This window comes from Adiantum capillus-veneris, chromosome 2, assembly GCF_014529385.1.
Source record: "Adiantum capillus-veneris isolate H3 chromosome 2, ASM1452938v2, whole genome shotgun sequence".
Lineage (NCBI taxonomy): Eukaryota > Viridiplantae > Streptophyta > Polypodiopsida > Polypodiales > Pteridaceae > Adiantum > Adiantum capillus-veneris.
Genome location: NC_140932.1, coordinates 120,791,922 through 120,811,619, shown reverse-complemented (window position 1 = coordinate 120,811,619; position 19,698 = coordinate 120,791,922). Strand labels below are relative to the sequence as shown.

General features: G+C 41.3%; 1 protein-coding gene and 1 long non-coding RNA gene across 2 annotated transcripts; both read right to left on the bottom strand.

The window, feature by feature from the left end:
• Positions 1 to 13,722: 13,722 nt before the first annotated feature.
• Positions 13,723 to 16,831, bottom strand: LOC147463489 (uncharacterized). The gene is made up of 2 exons (XM_086489263.1): positions 16,013 to 16,831; positions 13,723 to 14,483 (listed from the first exon to the last, which is right to left on the bottom strand). The coding sequence occupies exons 1-2, from the start codon at positions 16,590 to 16,592 to the stop codon at positions 14,122 to 14,124; spliced, it is 942 nt and encodes a 313-aa protein (XP_086345389.1). The 5' UTR covers positions 16,593 to 16,831; the 3' UTR covers positions 13,723 to 14,121.
• LOC147463490 (uncharacterized) lies at positions 14,826 to 15,734 on the bottom strand. The gene is made up of 2 exons (XR_015185180.1): positions 15,167 to 15,734; positions 14,826 to 15,085 (listed from the first exon to the last, which is right to left on the bottom strand). It is a non-coding gene; the product is annotated as an uncharacterized LOC147463490 (long non-coding RNA).
• Positions 16,832 to 19,698: the final 2,867 nt, after the last annotated feature.

Genomic DNA, 19,698 nt, shown 5'->3' with positions numbered 1-19,698 from the left:
GTAATATGATAACCCCTAGGGGGGGGGGGGGGGGGGGGGGGGGTTGTGTGTGTGTGTGTGTGTGTGTGTGTAATAGTGTAAATATCATCAAAAAAGTCAAAATCATTGTATTTTTTACTCTTTTTGCTTGTTTTTTAGTGAAAAAAATGATCAAATTGGTTAAATTCACAAAAAATGGCCAAGTCAAGTGTTTACGTGTGTTTAGGTAGTTTCTAGATTGGTTTTCTATTTTTTTGGATTCTGTGGTATTTTCCTTTTAAGTTTTGATTAAAAAAGGTTCAAAAATAGAAAATAAATAGTAAATAGTCCTAGATGGAAAAATAAGATACCTTGATGATCAAGAAGAGAAGACGGATGAGCTTGTCAAATCTTGTTTGATTTTGATGACGATGACAAAAAGCCTAAATTGGGCCAACAATGCCTGATTTGGTTTCTCAAAGAAGGAGCAATTGGAATTGAGACGATAAATTTTTCAAAAGAAAAGTGTACTACATAGTCTAGTAGGACTAACTGGGGAGTTTGAGAGAAAATGAGTCGGGAACCTCAGGTATGTATAGCCCAGATAGGCCACAAGTAGTGTTCTCATGTCTACTTTGACCTTCCTGGAGAGAGCTTTCAGAGCTAGTTGTTTGTGCACTTTCACACACTCCTACCTGCTTCTACGCTACATAGTCTTGCATGAGACATGAGGAGCATGCTCCTAACTTACTAATGAGTATGTTTGTATATGTTTTCTGGGTCGGGGTAGCTCAAAAAAACCCTAGATTAGCAAAACTTTCTCGGGAAAGATCGGAGAGTAAACTAGACATAACTCCCAGATCTATGGACCAAATCAGATCAAGCATGAAGGGGAGCATAGAGACCAAATAAGAAGATTCAAAGACAAAGATTGCTAGATATTCCAGGGTTCGAGCTAGAGAAGGAGTCAATATGAGAGGCCAAGAAGACATTTGCTAGAGAATTGTTGGAAAAGAATCATGTTTCATATTCCAAGGAAGTTTTTGAACTACAGGCAACCGATCCCCAAAGAAATCTAGAATGTGGCTCAAGCATGGATCTGCAAGCAGCACAAAGGAAGCTCGGACTCCAAGACTTTTACTAGATGGAGCTCTATGGAGTTGATTTACAAAGAGTAAACTCGATCAAGGAGGATGGCACTGCCCAAATCTATCGAGGTAAATATCTCTAAGGAGATAGTAATAGAAGCACAAAAGGTACCCACCAAAGGCAAGTTGATGTGGTCAAAGGAGAAAAAGAGAATGGGAGTATTCACAAGGAATATTGTTTCCACCATGTTCCAAGATATGATCCACAAACCATCAAAAGAGCCCACCAGGCTATTTCATCAACATTTTCACTTCTCCACAAAGAGGCCACCCCGCTATACATGCCCAAGTCATGTTGTGGTGTTTGCCTTTACAATTGCATTGAAGGCTAGGTTGCCAATGCCCATCAACCATGTCTCCTATATACTAAATGCACTAAAGGCACAAATAAGACCAAAGGGAGTAAATACCTTGGAGCTCCACAAGTCCTTTTGAAAAATGAAGAGAGAGAAGAGGAGGAAGAAGATGAAGAGGAGCCGCATCCATTTCTTTGAAGGTTTTAAAAAAAAAAAACAACCACAAATCACTCTAATAGCAAGCGAGGAGGAGAGTGATGAAGGGCCTATGGAGGACCCTACAGATAAAAACCTGAAGAAAGAAAAGCCAATCTAGAGCTAGAGGAACAACAGAGAAAAAGGGCTAAAGGAAAAGGGAAAACATAAGAAATCCTCTCAAAGAGAGATCGCCAGCCAACACCACTCATTATTGAAGAACCATCACAAAGAGCGGCGTGGCTAGAGTGTGAAAAGGAAGCCTTTGAGAGGGAATGAGGTCTGCAAGGGATTTGAGGAATCCTGGCAACCTAACCCTCGCACTAAAATTTGGACCAAGAACCCACTTTATGGGCAAAGATCCCCTTGACAATCTTGAAAAGATTTATCAAGAAGAAATGGCAAGGGCTCAAGTAGAAGTCGGAACCTATGACTTGTCATCACAATCCACTACTCCCGAAACTAATCCATCTCCCATGGAAGAGGTTAAAGCTAAAGAATTTATTCAAGTGGAAACCATTGAGCTTAAATAAGAGAAATTTCCATCAATTGCAGGCACTAGTGCATCAAAAATTGATGAAGATGCACCAATGGATGAGCCAGAGGATCGGTAGAAAGAGGGGGCCCAACCAAATCCTACATCAGAAGAAGCCACTCACACGGATGAGAGAAAATCATAACCTTTGGAAGCTACACCTGCTAAAGAAGAACAAGAAAAGCAATAAATTGAGAATAAATAGCAAGACACGAGAGAACAAGAGCACATGGATGTGGTGGGCACTTTACAACCAACAACATCTCAGCCGCCTGCAAGACAAATTTAAGAGTACGCTCGGTTTGCCCATCATATAGTCCAAAAGATAAATACAACAATGTATGCCAAGGATGAAAGTGGTAAATCAGATCAAGGCTACCAACAAACACCTCACTGCATGGACAGATGTAGCATATGCTTTTGTAGAATAATATAACTCCCTACATAAGAAATCCTAGGAGGAGATAGCTAGGATGAAAGGTGCCAACATCCAACAGTTTGAGGAGTTAAAGACCATGATAGAGCTTGTGGATCAATTAACAATTTTAAGTGAAGCTCAAGAGAAAAGCCTACAAGAGGCCCAAGCCACCATCCTAGATACAAATGCACATGCTCAGTGGCTGCAGACTCAATTCAAAGTTGCTAAATTCCAAGATGCCTAAGACAAAGCCATATTGAAAGATCAAAATGAGGTCTTAGATAAGTTGAAAGCTAATCCACAAGTGCTTACATTGCTAGCCTACCAAGCACTAGAAAAGAGCACTACTAACTTGGAAACAGAGCTGAAGTTAGAGAAAATGAAACGGAGAGATTTTTCTCTTTCATTTATGATTAAAGAAGAAAATTATCAAAAACATGTAACTCATCTACAAGCAGCATTGGTAGCGGCCCAAGAGAAACTAAAAGAAAAAAACTCCATGAAGAAGAGGTGCCTGACACATTTCCAAGGAAACTAGGGCACTGACATTCTTACAATTAAAATAGGACTTAGACCCAACAACAATGGCCACAAAATCTTCAATGGTTGAGCTAGAGGCCGAGTAAGGACCTATGAATAAGTTTATCGTTGAGGCCGAGAAAGCTCTTAAAGTCAATCTAGACTCAAAAAAAGAAGATATATGGAAAGAGGCCATGGTGTGGGAGCAACGGATTCTCCACTCCATAAATGTAGCATGTCTCACTTTCAAGGAGATCACAAAAACATATCATCAACAGTGTCTCCCTTTACCACTTATTATGAAATCCTCAAAATAAAAGAGAGACTGGTCAAAGAACAAGCTGCAACAGACAATGTCAATCTACACCGAGCTTGGCAGATGTATTGGCTCAAAACCCATCCAAGGTACCTCATCCTCTACACTCAGGCACCACTTGAAATCAAAAAAGACCCTACCGTTTTCCCAATTCCAAGATTGAGGAGTTGGGGTAGCCATCAATTTCTCTTAAAGAAACACCCGACATGGCTGAACTACCCATGGCTTACTCCTCCCAAAGGCCAAGCTATAGAGGACTACTTGGTCCAAACCCTCTCCTAAGCAATCGATCTTCAAAAGGATTACAGATTTGGCATGTATAACGCTCAAGAAGACTACCGAGATGCTTCTAACATGCTACCAACCAGCAGAGCAAACTGACATGCCATGGATGGCTTTTCTCGAAGGCAATCAAAGGCTCTGCTCTACAATCTCCCAGATCAGCCACCATATGAAGTACTCTATGGCTTCTGTGCTAGAGTGATGTTCTTACCCTCCTACTACATGCAAACATTTGAGGAGGCATTCTACACAGGGTTCTTCACTTTTAGATCCAAGATCTTTGGCCCTATGGTGGAAAATCTTCGAGCCAGGTTTGTGGGCTACATGGAAATGGAGCTTAATACTCCAATTGACTTGCAGTTCCTGGCTGAAGTAGACAAGAAACTCGGGATAAAGTATTATGATGCTCTTGAAGCCCTTTAGAAGCAGTGACAAGCCTGCAAGCCGGAACACTACTCAATCACTTGAGCTGTGTTGAGGACGAGACCCAATCTAGGAGGGGGGGGAATGTTAGCACATAGCTAACATTGGAAGCCTATATACAACCTCTGATGTAATTTTTTATGCAATTTTTCACTTTTTGATCATTTGGAGACCATAGCCCTAAGCCGTTGTAATTCTTTTGTTGCCATGATTATTTCGTAACTATTATATGGATCATGAGACAGACATAGTGGGGCTACGTGCTTCCAAATTGTATCAAGCAATCCTAAGCTGTCGAGAGTTAGAGCTTTTTGCTCATTTTTTAACCTTGAACCGTTGGCTAGGGTATAAAAGCCTAGAGGAGACTTTTTGGATAATAAGCAATACAATTGCCTTGCAGAGCACTGTGTGCTTTCCTCTTGTCTTCTCAAGCTTGTAACTCCCTCGTCAAGTGTCAGTTTGAAGTGCCGTTTGCTTCATTCCCTTCACAAGTGAAAGCTCTTTCAAAAACTATGCTTTTTCTTGCGATAAAATTGTGTTTTTGTTGTTGCTCACCTACTCGTTAATTTGTTGTTAACTCTATAATTACTTTAAAAAACTACATTTTATGCATTGGAGGGGTGTAGTGGCTTCATTGCTAAGCTCTAGGGTGTATTCGGGGTCAAAAACGGTTAGGTCAAAACTACCCTATAGATAATAAGCACGATGTAGGCAAGTGGTCAAAAGAGGGATGTAAGGGTTCAAACATGTGTTTTTAAATGTTATTAACATGTCCTAAAATTTTTGTCTTGATTAGATTCCGTTTGCTTAGAATAGCTAAATTAACTAATTAAAAACTATTTTAGTTTAGATATTGCATGTTAGTTTATGTGTAGTGAGGTTAGGTATGTAATTGTTTGAAATGATCAATTTATTTTTTCAAGTTAATTATTGTCTTTAATAAAATAGAATTGGTAAACTGTTTATATTACATAGAAATCAAAGACCAAAATAATAATGAAAGAATTGAGAATTAATTACAAAGATAATTAATTAGCAAAAAATGAAATATAAAAAAGAAAATAGATAAACAATTTGAAAAAGAGATAGAGAAAAAGGTAGAGAGAGAGAAAGAGAGATGGATAAAGATATAGAGGGAGAGAAAAGAGGGAGATAGAGGATAAGATAAATAGAGAGAAAAAGAGAGAAGGTATATGGGTTCTTTGTTTTTTGTTGCCATACTCACAATTGTGAGTGGAGATGTTATACTCAGCCTGAAAGAATATACAATCAACGTCAAGCACTACATGTGCCTTGAGGGAACAAAGTTTCCAAAAGCGGGCTTGTACAAATATGTATAGCAGGATACAAGCGTAGAGCTTCTAAGTATTAACACCCTAGTAGCCAATGTTGTTGAACAACCCATTCCACGATCTCTCGATCAAAGCAAAAATTATAGCTCGAACTACCAAGGAGACAATTTGACTACTGAAGAGTTTCCATGACTTGCACAAGGACGTGGAATGGCTAGGAAGGGGGGAGTGTTTTGTCGATGCAGCTGACCGGCACCCTCCTAGTCAGTCACACCTTGCTCAAGCCACATTTTTTTATGTAGCATATCTTATTTTTTGGGAAAAATTTGTAAATGAGTCTGAGTTGTAATATTTTATCATGTACTCAAAGCCCAAGTAGCCGATTGTTGGCCATTTTGATAGCCCTAGCTATAAAGGTGAAAAAACTTAGTTTTTAATTCATTTTTCTCTTGATTTGATAATCCACATTTAGTTCCAAGTATTGCATTGTGCTCATATTAAAGATACTTTGGGCCATGGAATTTTCTATCCCATTGGCACAAACACCCTAACTGGGTATTGTGACTCTAATTGGGTAGAAGATTGTGATTCTAAAAAGTCAATTTTTGGATATTGTTTCTCACTTGGTTCTAGAGTGTTTTCTTGGATTAGCAAGAAGCAACCAAGCTTCATTCTTTCTTCAATAGAATCAGAGTATAAAGCTTTTTGTTTTGAAGCTTGTCAAGCAATGGCTTTAGAGAGTTCTCATGGACTTAGGTGTTCCTATTGATTTAGCAACAATACTTCAATGTGACAACCAAAGTTGCATGGAAATTGCCAAAAAACTTGTCTGTGATACATGCACAAAGCATATTGAGGTTCAATGTCATCATATTTGAGATCTTATTGAGGATGAGACTGTGGATCTACAGTATTCTTCTACTGAAAATAATTGTGCAAATATCTTTGAACTCCAAAGCTCTTGGTAAAGGCTAACTACTTCGACACCTTCATTGACTCAGAGTTGGCGCACGTCCAACATACAACATCTTTGGGTGTTCATTGAGGGGGGATTTTAGTATACGTGCAATGTTCACCTATCAATTTTGCCCATCAGAATGTATGTTACGCAGTTTGTAAGGTCCCCATGTGAGGAGAAGTCAACAATGCACATATATTTGATGGATTCTAGCTTGCACGTTGATGAGGTCTTTATTTGTGACTATGGATGGTACAAGCTAATTTAAGATGACAACCTTGGGATCCGGGGTGTGATGAGAAGCCTTGGCTAGGAGGTCTAGGGGGGCAGAAGTCTTCCAAGTAAGGGTCTGTAGACAATGCCCTCAAGGCAAACTTTAAAGAAATACTCTTTGTAATATGTACATGCCATTGGTACTATGGCCAATGGCCGGTGGACACAGTAGATAGTTTTTTGGCATCGTCAATGCCACACATGCGACACACACACAGTCTTATCTACCACCCACCCATAGTACTATATAAGGATTCCATGTCCATGAAACATGGCATTCTTTATTGAAAAATAACCAGCCCCTTGTATTCCTCCCTACTAGCTCTATTTGTCTTTACCACCATCTAAGCTCTACCTCGAGAGCACATGGGTGGATAATTCCATCACTTTGTATAAGGGGCTAATCTAAATTTTGACTTGCTACTAAACTAATTTTCTATTATCTCTCTCTACTCTCCCAGCTAAAAGATCCTATTTGTTCTATGTTTCTTACATGCCCAGTAGAAACCAAATTCTTTGTAATGCAAGGCATATGCAATACATCAGTCAAATACTTTACTTTTTCATATGTCAGCGACAATGAACCATTTCTTGTATGGACAATAGGATGTACCATAACAAGGATTGTCGAAGGTTTACATATTTTGAAACCATTCAACATGACTAGTCATGTAATTTGATACACCCAAATCCATATACGTCCATACCCATTATCATTACATCATCCTGATATATTTACAAACATAGTGTTCCCATATGGTGTCTCTGTCTAGCTCACCCATACCTCTACTAGCACCTGCAAAGTTGTTTTGTTACCTACAATCATGCTCAAAGTGGTCTTTACTATCTCTCATGTCCAACATCCCCTGCCATTATTCTACGCGTTATCTTTGTCAAAGTTTTCACAACCTCTTTTGACTCCTTTTGTGTTGAAAGTTTCCTCCATCACCTATATTTTTCCTTCAATTGTCAAAAATATGCTAGTTGCCTCAATTTTGATTTCCATGGCCACGACCACATCCTTAACTTGCACCACATTCTATGTCTTCCTCTGTTGTTGTATAAGATCTATTCAAAGTGCCTACATTTTGTGAAGATGAATCATTAAGTATGTTCCACAATCAGCAATGACACTGGATCTGTAAAACTTGGAATATGTTTCCAAGTGTAAATAGAGAATTTGGACTCCTTATAAGATGGCCCTAAACCACGCAAGCATGCTTCTACCTTATCATTGTCATCAATTGTAATGCCAATCGATGCAAGGGATTCAATTGTTCCTGGACAAGCCCATCTTCTTCATAGTGTTGAGATCCATCTTCTATTGCACTGTCGTTGCCTTATTGTTAGTCACATATAATGAGCATATTGTATATGCCCAATCATTGTATTCTCCACACTAGAAAACAATGAGTATATGACCTTACGTGCCCCCCTGGTCCCAATCCTTGAGCAAACCTTCACTAGTTCAGGAGAGTAGAATCCTCCTTGGAAAGCACGGGTCCGTATTTATGTTCACCTTCATTGTACTCCCAATAACATCTTTCCATAGGAAATAAATCTAATTGAACTTCCAAGCATGGAAGTTGTTCCTATCAAGTTTGTCACTAACAATACAAGTGGTTTCATTATTGCTAGATATGTTTGAAAAAAATCAAAATTATGCACAAAACCTATGACGGACCAAAAATAGCATGTACCTATCACAACATGTGACCACACTTTGTGTACATATACCCAATGTAACAATTCACACTACTATATAATAGTTGTGAAAATTGAAGCACCAATTAGGCTACGTGCTATGTCAAAATGGGAGGTTTGCGTATTCTTGAACCTTACCGTCGTTGCACATGAACACACTCTTACTCCATACTAGAGGCAAAAGCGGATTTGAAACTAAAATTTGGCTGCATCAAATGTAATCCGAAGGATTGAGCAAAATTTTCGACCACACAATCTCCCAAAAAAATCATCAAAATCGAAGATCATTGCCCGATGTCTTTCAAAAATCTTGAGAGTGATTGTAATAGCGACACACAAGGGATGAGAAGGGGAAACCCTTACCCTCAATGGCTTTTTCTACTAGTTGTGCTTTCCACTCATAGCTCCTTAACCACACTAGGCTCTATTATCATGTAAAGAGATAGGGAAGGAGAGAGCTTGAGCTCTGACAAGCACATAATGGAGATGGAAACACAAAGGTGCTTCCATCTCTTCACTACCCAAAATCCTAATAAGGTCTATAAAAGGAGAGATCTTGAGCTTTGGCAAGCACACAGTGGAGATGGAAACACAAAGGTGCTTCCATCTCTTCACTACCCAAAATCCTAATAAGGTCCATAAAAACAAAAGTTGAAAATACAGCATGATAAGAACTGTGTACGATAGTCAATGTGAAACTGCTAGTCTGCTAGTGAGTGAGCTAGCAAGATAAGTGGCTATCACTCTTAGTAGGTAGACCATGTGCGTGAAGTCTAGTTGTTGTACCACTAGCAATGATCCTCATGTTTGCTACCTCGAGCCAATGATAAATGTAGGCAAGCACTCACCCAATCATACCATGTATTGATCTTGGCATCTCAACAATGATCAATTGATTTATGGGGATCTAGACCAGCAATAGCATGTGGAGCTATTGGCAGATTTCAAGCCATATCCCTTATGTTTTGTTAACCCTCTTCCAACCTTGCCAAAAGGCCGATGGCAGCCATCTACCAAGAAGGGCGACCAAGTCTAGCTCACCTACCATGGATAAGAGCCTTCGAACAAGCAAGCAAAGAGTTCAAGCTTAGATTTAATTCAATTCATCCCATTCTTGGACCTACCAAAAGTGAACAACGGGTGAGACAGGCAAAGACACCCAAGGATCCACCTTTCAAAAATACATATAGCCCATTTGTTCAAGAGGTATCCATAAACCCCTCTACACACACTTCTCCATGAATTTAAAGACCCCTGTTTTTCATAAACCTATATTTAAAATTTAAAAAAATCGCGCCCCTTCTAATTCCCTAACACTATGAAATATAAAAAAACCCTCCAAGTAAACTCACTTGCTACACTTACATATTTTGTGAATCCCATGAAGGTTGTTGGGCAACAAATGGGGCGGCAGCCTAAGCACATGCTAGAGTGTTGACGGGCAAGTAGCAATGGAGCGACAACAAGAGGGGCAATGGCCACTAGCAAATCACAATAGCAAGACAAAAAGGGTGTCAAGAGCACTCAGAGGTAAAGGAGGTAGGTGAGGCGGCTATGGTTGTTTTTGTTGGCAACAAGACAAACCCGATGAGGGGATCTCGAAGAACCAAGGGCAGCCATGGCCTACAAAAAGGAGGGCAAATTTGTGTGCTTTGAGGGGAGCTATCATGTTATTAATGCATCAGCTCAACATATTACCACTAAAACATGTTACCACTAAAAAACATGGAAGAAACCCTTGGGAGTCATTAAAATTTGAAATCCTCCGTACCCAAATTCTAGTGCAAATGAAAACTAAATACTATAAGGGATATACGGATACGAGATAAAGTTCTTTCAAACTCACACTATCATAGATATTTCCTATCTTGATGGCATGAGAAATACACTAAGGGACCCATGACCCCATAGACAGTGCTTTGTAGCGGATGTTTTTGAAAATTTACACATGCAATCGTACGAGGAAGAAAGAAAAGATGTTTGCATAGTGAAGATTGGGATATCCTTGTCTACATGAGAAACCTTTTGTCTATATACAAACCCCTATCCCCTTCTTGTGTTGTGCGGATCTTGTGCCAAGAGAATGGGAGAGTTGGAACTTGGTGTAGCATTTTTTGTTACTTCCTTTTCCATTACTATGCAAGCCTACACAATGCTTGCTACCATTTTGCAACATAATCATCATGACACCACTATTTTTAAAAACTTGGAAGGTAAGGAATTCCTTTCGATTATTGCAAATCCAAAAAAAAAGTGACCCTCATATATGGGAGGAAAAGCAAGCATGACCCTTCAACACTAGAGAAGAAGCATCTCATAACCCTTCAACAGTGAAAGAGAAAACAAGCATATCGTAACCCTTGGACATTAAAAGAGAAAACATGCATACGGGAAAAGGGCATTATAGTTTATAATAACCAACTGAAAATGGTGTGTTGATCTAACCTTCGAAACCCATGTGTGTTCAATTTATATCACTACCACCAACAGCTGCTAACTTCTAATATTCCATTCTTGCAAGGCTTGGACGATTAATAACTTGTAAACCCATGCTTTGATATCAATGTTTGACACAAAAGACAGTTACAATACTACCCTTCCATTTACTTCATGAATGTGACTTGCATTGAATCCTTTTCCGCAAAAGCTTTGGTAAGTGATGCACAACATCAAGAGGTCTAAGTTGTTGCTTGCAAAATAACAGTGTACTTCCTAAAAAAGCAAGGTTTCCAATGCATTTCCATGAACAGTGCACTTCGTAAAAAAGTGAATTACCAATGGACTTGTAGTTTCTCAAGCACTGAACTGAGCATGGCACAATAGAGCTTATTGTGATGTAAATCATCTGAAGAATATAAATGCACTAATGTCAAGAAAGAAAAACATAACGCATGAATGTTAGTAATATATTGACACATATCCTAGCAAAGTAATCAAGGCGCGCTATTTCAAGGCCGAAGAGAGACATCAATTTTTTGTTGTGAAAACTTTTTGTCATTCAAAGTGTCTTTTTGCATTACAAGTTTGTCATCCTCAACAAGACCTTTTGGTGCTCAGAATATTATGTTCAACAAGAGCAATTCCTATTACCTTAATGCATACATATAATACAGAAGACACAAGGCTCTTCTTTATAGCACCATGTGGACACATTCTCCATGCCACCACAATGCACAAAGTACAGGTTGATTATGCATCTAAATAAATCATAATCACACTCCCGAAGTCGCACCCCCTAAATAAGATGGTAATCATCCCTGGTATGTGCGTTTCGTGCGCACAATTGAACCTAGGAATCATCCAAAGACACCTCAGACAAAAACACACAGACACTAGCATATCTCATCCTCTTGGAGAATTGGTAAATAAGAATTATGGTTGGTTGGGAAAATGTTTTTGCCATGCATGCACGCACAGGCGGGAGCCTACATTGCCGGGAATGGTCACTTGGGTGACCATTCCTGGCCTCAACAGTCGGGGGAGGAGGGCTACAGGCTCAGCAGGTCAGACCCAGGCAGGCAGGCAATTCCGGGGGCTTACTTGCCAAGATTCCGTGCATTTCCAATTCTGCATGCTGAGTTGGAGGCAACGGATTGGCGTGCAGACTGTGTGTGGCTCCTGACATTCCGCATGCTGCACTGTCCAGCATCCGGCGGTTGCAAGCATGGGTTCCGCTCAGGAAAGTGGAGTGGATGGAGGGCTGAGATCTGCAGCCGTCGACTCCCGACGTTGACAGGATTTGTGCATGTTTGCAATATATGTTTTTCCAAACATGGGGGCCAGGCCCTACAGTGAAAGGTGGAGTGAAACCTTTCACTGTTTCCACAGAGGAAACCTTGAAACAGCGAAAGTGACCTTGAGGCTTACAGTGGAGTCAACCTTTCACTGTTTCCACAGAGGACACTGTGAAACAGCAAAAGTGACCTTGAAAGTTGAGGCTTGCCATTTTTTGCCTCAAGGAAAAGGGACACTTCAAAGACTGTAAAGTCACATTTTGCCTACACATCACCAAAGGGCAAGTACATCTTGCAGCTCAAGTCATTTGCAACAGCCTGATGGGCCATGGCCCTTGCCAAATTACACTACTTTTCCAAAAGATCTATCTCACTTTTGTCCACACTACCACACTGCCTTGCCGCACTTTTTAAAGTTTTTTGGGCCTTGTGCATTTTACCTGGTTTTGTTACGAGCCAAACTGCGAGCAATCGGTCAGAAAATACACAACAATGTTTGATCTGGTAAGGCACCTATAGGCATGTCAACCTTTCAAGCATCCCTCTCTGTCTCTCTCTCTCTCTCTTAACAGGTCTTGAGTTCAAAACTAGTCGGAAAGATGATCTTTGATGGCTCTTGGGACGGTTCCCTATGAGTTAGAATCCTCTTCTTCTTCTTCTTCTTCTTTTAACTCTCCGAGTTTCCTCTTGAATAGCAGACCTTGAGTTCAAGACTCGTCGGATGGATCTTTGAGGTCTCTTGGGATAATTCTTACGAAAAACCTCTCTCTCTCTCTTATAACCTTTCTATCACCGAAGTGTGGTAGATTGGTTATGCCATTTCCCTCTTGAATAATAGGTCTTGAGTTCAACTCCTCATTGGCTAGATCTTTAAGGTCTCTTGGGATGGATAGTTTCCTACGGCGTTAAAACTCTCTTCTTCTTCTGCCTCTCTCTCTCTCTCTCTCTCTCTCTCTCTCTCTCTCTCTCACACACACACACACACACACACAAATACAAACATCATTGAAGTAACCTTCCCATTCCAATATGCAAGCACACAAAAACAGCCATACATGAACTAGATCATTACATTTTGGTGGATATGCAAGCACACAAAAACAGCCATACGTGAACTAGATCATTACATTTTGGTGTGTGCCTATCCATTTTCTATAAAAACTGCCATCTGCTATCTAGAAGCGCAATTCTAAGCAGCTAATATTACTTGGTCATAACTCTCAAGTCACAAATAGATATACCCAGAGGGAAAGATCTCATTCAACCAACGCTTATATCTGAGTATATATAAGGTGAAGGCTCACAAGGGCATTGCCCTAATCTAAAAGAAAAGAGTGGAAAGAAGTAATACGCTGCCCTTACATGGAGGGAGTACAATCTAAAAAACTGTCAGAGTCATATGAGCCTCTCACATGAAGGGGGCATTTAACAAACTAAAAGCCAAAGAAGTTTACTGATGCGTGTTTTTTAAAGCCAAAAACAGCAGTGCCACTAGCATGTACACGAAACCTTGTCCGCCATGATTCCCCAAAAGTAAAGACATTGCAACAACAGTAAGACAATCTGGGCTTCCTTGGCCCTTATTCAAAAACAAACCATCACATAAATCCAAAATCAAATGCAGCTACAAATCAAGAGAAAAAGACACGATAGGATTGAAAGCTTCGAGAATTGAGCAAAATATTAGTACTGTCTATTGATTGATTTCTCAGGAATATAAGGCACTTGAAAACAAACCGTTACATAAAAGAATAGGCTCGCTTGCGCCTCTATAACACAACTTCAAGGGCAATACATTAGAACAGCCGCAGCTGAAGTACTATGAATAAAAACAATTGTTCGTAAAAAGAATGCCTAAAAATGAGCCACGCAGGGCACAGCTAATGTAAGCACTCCCTCGACATGGCAAACAAAAAATCTAATGCCAAGTGATGAAATGTATTGTACTATGATCTGTTTACCTGAACTTATCATAATGTAATCGCAAACCCACCGTCATCACCACTTCTGATGCCTTTTTCCATTGCCAAGTACCGACACAGAGGTGGAGAATGGGAGTCTTGAACTTAATCATAATATGGAAGCAAACCCACCCCCATCACCACTTCTGATGCTCTTTCCATTGCCAAGTACCAACACAGAGGTGGAGAATGGTAGGCTCAACTCCACAATGCTACTATAACCATCACTATCATTATAGCTGCCCGTGAGCGAGATAACATTGGTGGTTGTGAACAAAGGATCATTGGAGTTGAAAGTGTCCCGAACCGCATAGCCCCTGTCGTTGTATGGATATACATCTGCAATTATGGCATTAGTAATAGTGTCGTCGAAGTAGAGCTGTGTGGTATCATCATAAAGAGTTGTATTTCCATCATCATCGTAAACACGAACCCTCACATGAATGTGGACTGTTCTGCTTGTATACCAACCTAAAAAAACAAGAACCATCAAAACAAAGAGAAAAAACTCAGGAAATTTCAATAAATACTAGCAGCATAGAACAAAGCGGAAAACCATCATTCAATAATCTGCTTGCTTTACAGAACTGTCGACAAACGTGTTGAGAATAGGCAGTAAAAGCTATATTAAGCAATGGAGCCAACGAAACAGCTCTAAAACCGAATACCACCCTTCTGGAATGTTAAAAGGTAGAAAAGCCCCTCCTACTTCAGCTCTCAAAACCTATTGCTCCCTTATATGGACACAAAGCATTACAAAACTTCAAACACAACAACAGGTCTGTAGAAACATGGCACCGAAATTCCGAATAGCCACTATGTTTACGCAATTGGATAAAGCTGCTTACGCAGTGGTCAAGCAATGCATAGATATCAGTTACCTTTTGAAGTAAACGGTCATACATGCATCAGTTACTTATCTTATACGCAGCTATGCAAGTTTTTTTGTCACTATGCCGATTTAGGCATAGGTGCACCAGTTTTATATTACTGATAACTGATGTGCACGAGACCACATCCGTATTGCTTTTTCTCTGATTGCCTTTACCATTTACTGAAGAAGCGTTAACCAGCTGGTGCCAAAACAGAAAAGAATGAGAACCAGAAGGAACTAACTTTCATTCTCATGACACATGTGATACAGATCCAGGTACCTCCAGTCCAACTTTCTTATATGAGTTTCTTCACCTTTTTTTGTTTGATTGAAAGGAAAAGCAGAAGGGAGGGAGGGGGAAGAAGATGCTTGTGGAGGCCGGGGTTGGGGTTGGGGGGAGCTAGTATTATAATAGGGGGATGTGAATGTTCATAAGTCATTTACACAAGGTGCGTTGAGAACGTGACCAAAAGACCGAACGGATATTTTCCACTCACATGAGATAATATACAGTGCAACCACTGGGCCCCTCACCAGCCTCCTTGTGAATGGCCTCCCTTATGATTTCCTTAAAAATGAAAACCATCTCCTAACCATTGGAGGATAATTGCTTCAGCCCAACTCCGTACACGAAATCATTTTCTGAGTTCGAATAAGAAAAAGTAGCCACCGACACAAGAGAAAAATGAACTAAACATTGTTAAAAAAGCAGCATCCATTGAGCTATGACAATAAGCTAAGTAATGTCACGAAGGTGTCTCTGCAATGCATTCAAAATCCCACTCTAAGGCACATAGATGCATCTATTTACTCATCCAAACTTGTGCAGGTCTCCATTCGAATCACGTACTCACCTTCTCCAAGCCCACATTGACATACAATCATGAGGTAAAATTACTCTGTGAGATCTCATAGCGCGATGGCCAATGCTTACAGGCACACAAATGAGGTCCCAAGACCAGATCTGCAGTAGTTGTTAACACAGCCGAATTTATTGGCACCGACAAGAAAGAAAAAGCAAGGCAGCAGTAAATCAACAAAGCAAGGAAAGAGCCACAAAAAGCAAATCACCGTAGGCACACTATACAGCAGGTAAGACATGCAAACATAAAGATGCCATTTTTACCAGGGTAGATGGTGTCGAAGCTAGTGTAACCAGTGGAGTTCGTATATTGATAGCCACGAAGCCATGTCTCCCCTGTAGTGCCATCATCTTCCTCATCGCTGTAGAGCCCATCATAGCGGCACTGCCAAAGGTCTACACGTGCACCCTCAATGGTCACACATGAACCCGCAAGCTCGCTTAAAGTGCCATTTGCAATCTTGAAGGTAATGTTGAGGGGAACGCCATAGCTAAGATTTAACCTGACATTAGAGGCCTCAATATTCTCTTCAATCCAGTAGGGACCCTCTGAGAGCTCATGCAGCTGGGTACAATTCTGTGTAGATGGAGGAGGGGGTGGAGGTGGCGGTGGAGGTGGAGGTGGAGGAGGGCGGGAGTGTGGCGAAGGAGGCGTGGGTGAAGGGGGAGAGGGGTGAGGCGGTGTTGGGTGGGGTGGGTTCGGAGGAGGGCTGGGGTGAGGGGGCCGTGCTTCAATCATGCAGCCACTCTGCAAGGCGAGAGAAGCCAAGATCACCAATATGGCGTGCAGAGACGGGCCATGGCGAGCTCGGAGGCCCAACAGAGGAGACACAAGTATTGCCATATTGAATGCAGGCGCATTCAGAGAGTTCGTTCTTGTAGGCTGGTCTGGGCGGGGGGGAGTCCCGGAAAACTCCAGCGGGCCGCTGCACGGAGATCGGAATGTCTATAGCTTCGGGAGTCGCAATGTGTATATATACAGGCAGATGCAGACGGGGAGCTCTGCACGCAAATGCACGCCTGCAGACTCTCGTGCAGAGCCCACCACAAAGGATAACCGGCCTTTTGATACCCCGACTCCCCGAGTGAAAAAAACGATAGCTACATAATAACGAATCATGATTCCTCATTCAGGCTTTTAGGTAGGGGGGAACTAACAATGAGCTTTCACATTCTACAAACTCTTTGAAGTTTCAAGTTTGCCCAACGCGGATCTTGTCCTAAATCATGCCTCTTTATGTGTGTGCAATGTGCAATGAAATTTAAAAGAGAATGCTTGGCCAGGCGATTGTTGTACTGTTTTGCGGCTGGAGGGGCACAAACAGTGGGCCTGCTCATGACCTATCTGCAGCAAAAAGCTGCACCTTGAATGGCACACGAACGACATCGCACCACACCATTTTCTATTTTTGCATGTAACAAAAATGCGTACCACTCTTGACACAATGTAGGGGGTGTTTAGAGATAGGTCGCCAACAATGCTCGAACGCACGATCCGACGGATGGGACTCAATCCTGGCTGCGATAACCAACATAGCTGAGAAGCTTCGTTGTCTCTGAACCGGCGCTACATATATTCAAGGAGTGTCATAAAATCTAATATCTAACCAACCCAAATGATTTTCTCATATTAAATTGATCACTTAATGTGGGAGAATAAACGGGAACAAGTGTTAAGATATAGATATGTGCTTATAGATCTATCTCAACACGGGGCCAATAGTAAAGGGGCCCAAATGGGAGATGGTCTATCAAGAGCAAGGCTAACCAATGGAGCATAAGACCTTAGGGTTAGCTTCATTGAAGACCTCCAATAATGTGTGTAAAAGTCCTTTGACCTTAGGTAAGCTAGGGTTGAGCTTGCGGTGGGAACCCGGCCCAAGCTCGAGGTGCTTGACCTGCTTGAGGTGCTTGTCCTACTTGAGGTGTTTGTCCTGCTTGAGGTGCTTGATTAAGGTGCTTGACTTACTCCATGCTTGAGGTGCTTGACTTGCCGCTTGATTAAGGTGCTAGAGGTGCCTTGACATGCTTGCCTGAGATGCTTGTGGGAATACCCCCTAGTCCAAGTGCTTTGTCATGCTTGATGACTAAGGTGCTTGAGCTCCTAAAGTCAAAAGCATCCCTACAAGAGGGGGGGCGAGCCCTTTTCCTAGGGATTAGAGAGAGAACACACACTCACACTCACAAGGGAAGCCCCAGCTTGAAGAGGCAGCAAGGACACATGTCAGGTCCCTACCCATGTTACCTTCATGTGTTGCTTGAAGCCTATTGGCTAGGCTTCAAAGGGGTCCAATGATAAATTACTTGAATTATCTAATTGTTTTTGCATTTATCAAGTCCTCTCTCTCAAAGGGGAAAGGGGGACACTTGTCCCAAGGCTATCCTTGTTGCTTGTAATGGCTTCTGCTTGTGATTGGCTAGGCCTGGAGGGGTCCAATGAGCTTCAAGCATGAGCTACAAGGGGGGGTCGACCCAAGCAAGCTAGGGGGGTGCTTAGGGGGCATACTCACCCACACACACTCACAAGCACTCTCATGGTGTGCTATGCAAAGTGGAAGAGCTCCCTCTCCAAGCAACTAAAGGTTGAGAGCCTACACCAACACTCTTGGCTATGGAGTGCAAATCCAACCAAGAGCCATGCTTCAATGCTTAAGCTTGTCATCTCCTTCTTCTTCATTACTATGCTATTATGTATGCTAGCAACAAGAGTATGATAAGTGAGGAACTAATTCTTTCTCCTACGAAATGTTTCTTCTTCCTCTTCCCTACCCTCATTCCCTGCTAGCTCTCTCCACCTTCGAAGGTGTTATAGGTCTTGGGACTGAGGCTTGGTATAGTTAAAGCTTTCTTCAAGTTTAGGTTATGCTATGATGGTGATGCATGAAGCTTTCCATCTTCATTGCTTCACCTAGGCCACAAGGAACACAAAGAATGTATTGTAACAAGTCTCTCTTTATGGGAGAAATCATAATACAAATGCCTATTGGAGGGGGGACTGGCTCCACATAAATCCGGTCCTCAACTGTTGTCATGTTCTCTAAATTCTCTCTCTTGCAAAAGTATTGTCTATGCCAAGTTAACTAATTGCTATAATTATGTTGCTATCTTCAATTATGTCTACCCGCTATGCTCACAAAATCATTTCTTGAAAGTACTCTCATTAAATTCAGCTACTCTCAAATTGAATAGGCAAATTCCATTACATTGGTATCAGAGCATTTGGTTTCTCTTTTCTTGCTTAAGAAGAGAGGTCCTTAAGAAGGCTATAAATGGTTGATGTTGTTAATTATAATAGGGTAAGTGGAATTGGGATCTATTATCGGTTTTGTTGAGCCCACTATGTGGGGGATGGTGCACACCTCGAGAGCTTTGGACTTAATAATGGAGTCTTTCTAGACTTGCCTACGGCTTTACCATTATTGAGCCATAAGAAGTCCGAAAGGAGCTAACCCTTGGCAACTCTGCTATGTTAGACCTACTCCTCTACTCTCTATAATTAACCACTTCGAGCCGTGGGTGTAGATACTTAAGAGCCGATTTTCAAAGGCTAAGAGGAGTGGCAACTAAGGTTTTGTATTGCCAAAGCATACACTAAGTATAAACATAAATTTTGCTAACATGGCTGACAATAATCAAGAGAGTAGAATGAACATTGATAGCTTTGATTTTGTACATGAAGGTGCTAATGATGATGCTCTCATGTTTGTGAATTATCTCGTCACTAGGTTGCAACAAGCTATGGGCAACCCTGTTTTGCAAGCCGAAGTTACTCAACAACTTCGTGCTTATGTAATTTCCCTTCCTCTCCCAGAGGAGAGAGAGCTTAGGAGGCCTCTTGAAGAGACCCCCAAAAGAAGACTCTCTCCCATTCGAGAGGAGGAATCCAAAGAGAAAGAAAGCAATGACAGTCTAAGTTCTTCTGAAGATGTGGCTCCACGAAGACAGCAGTC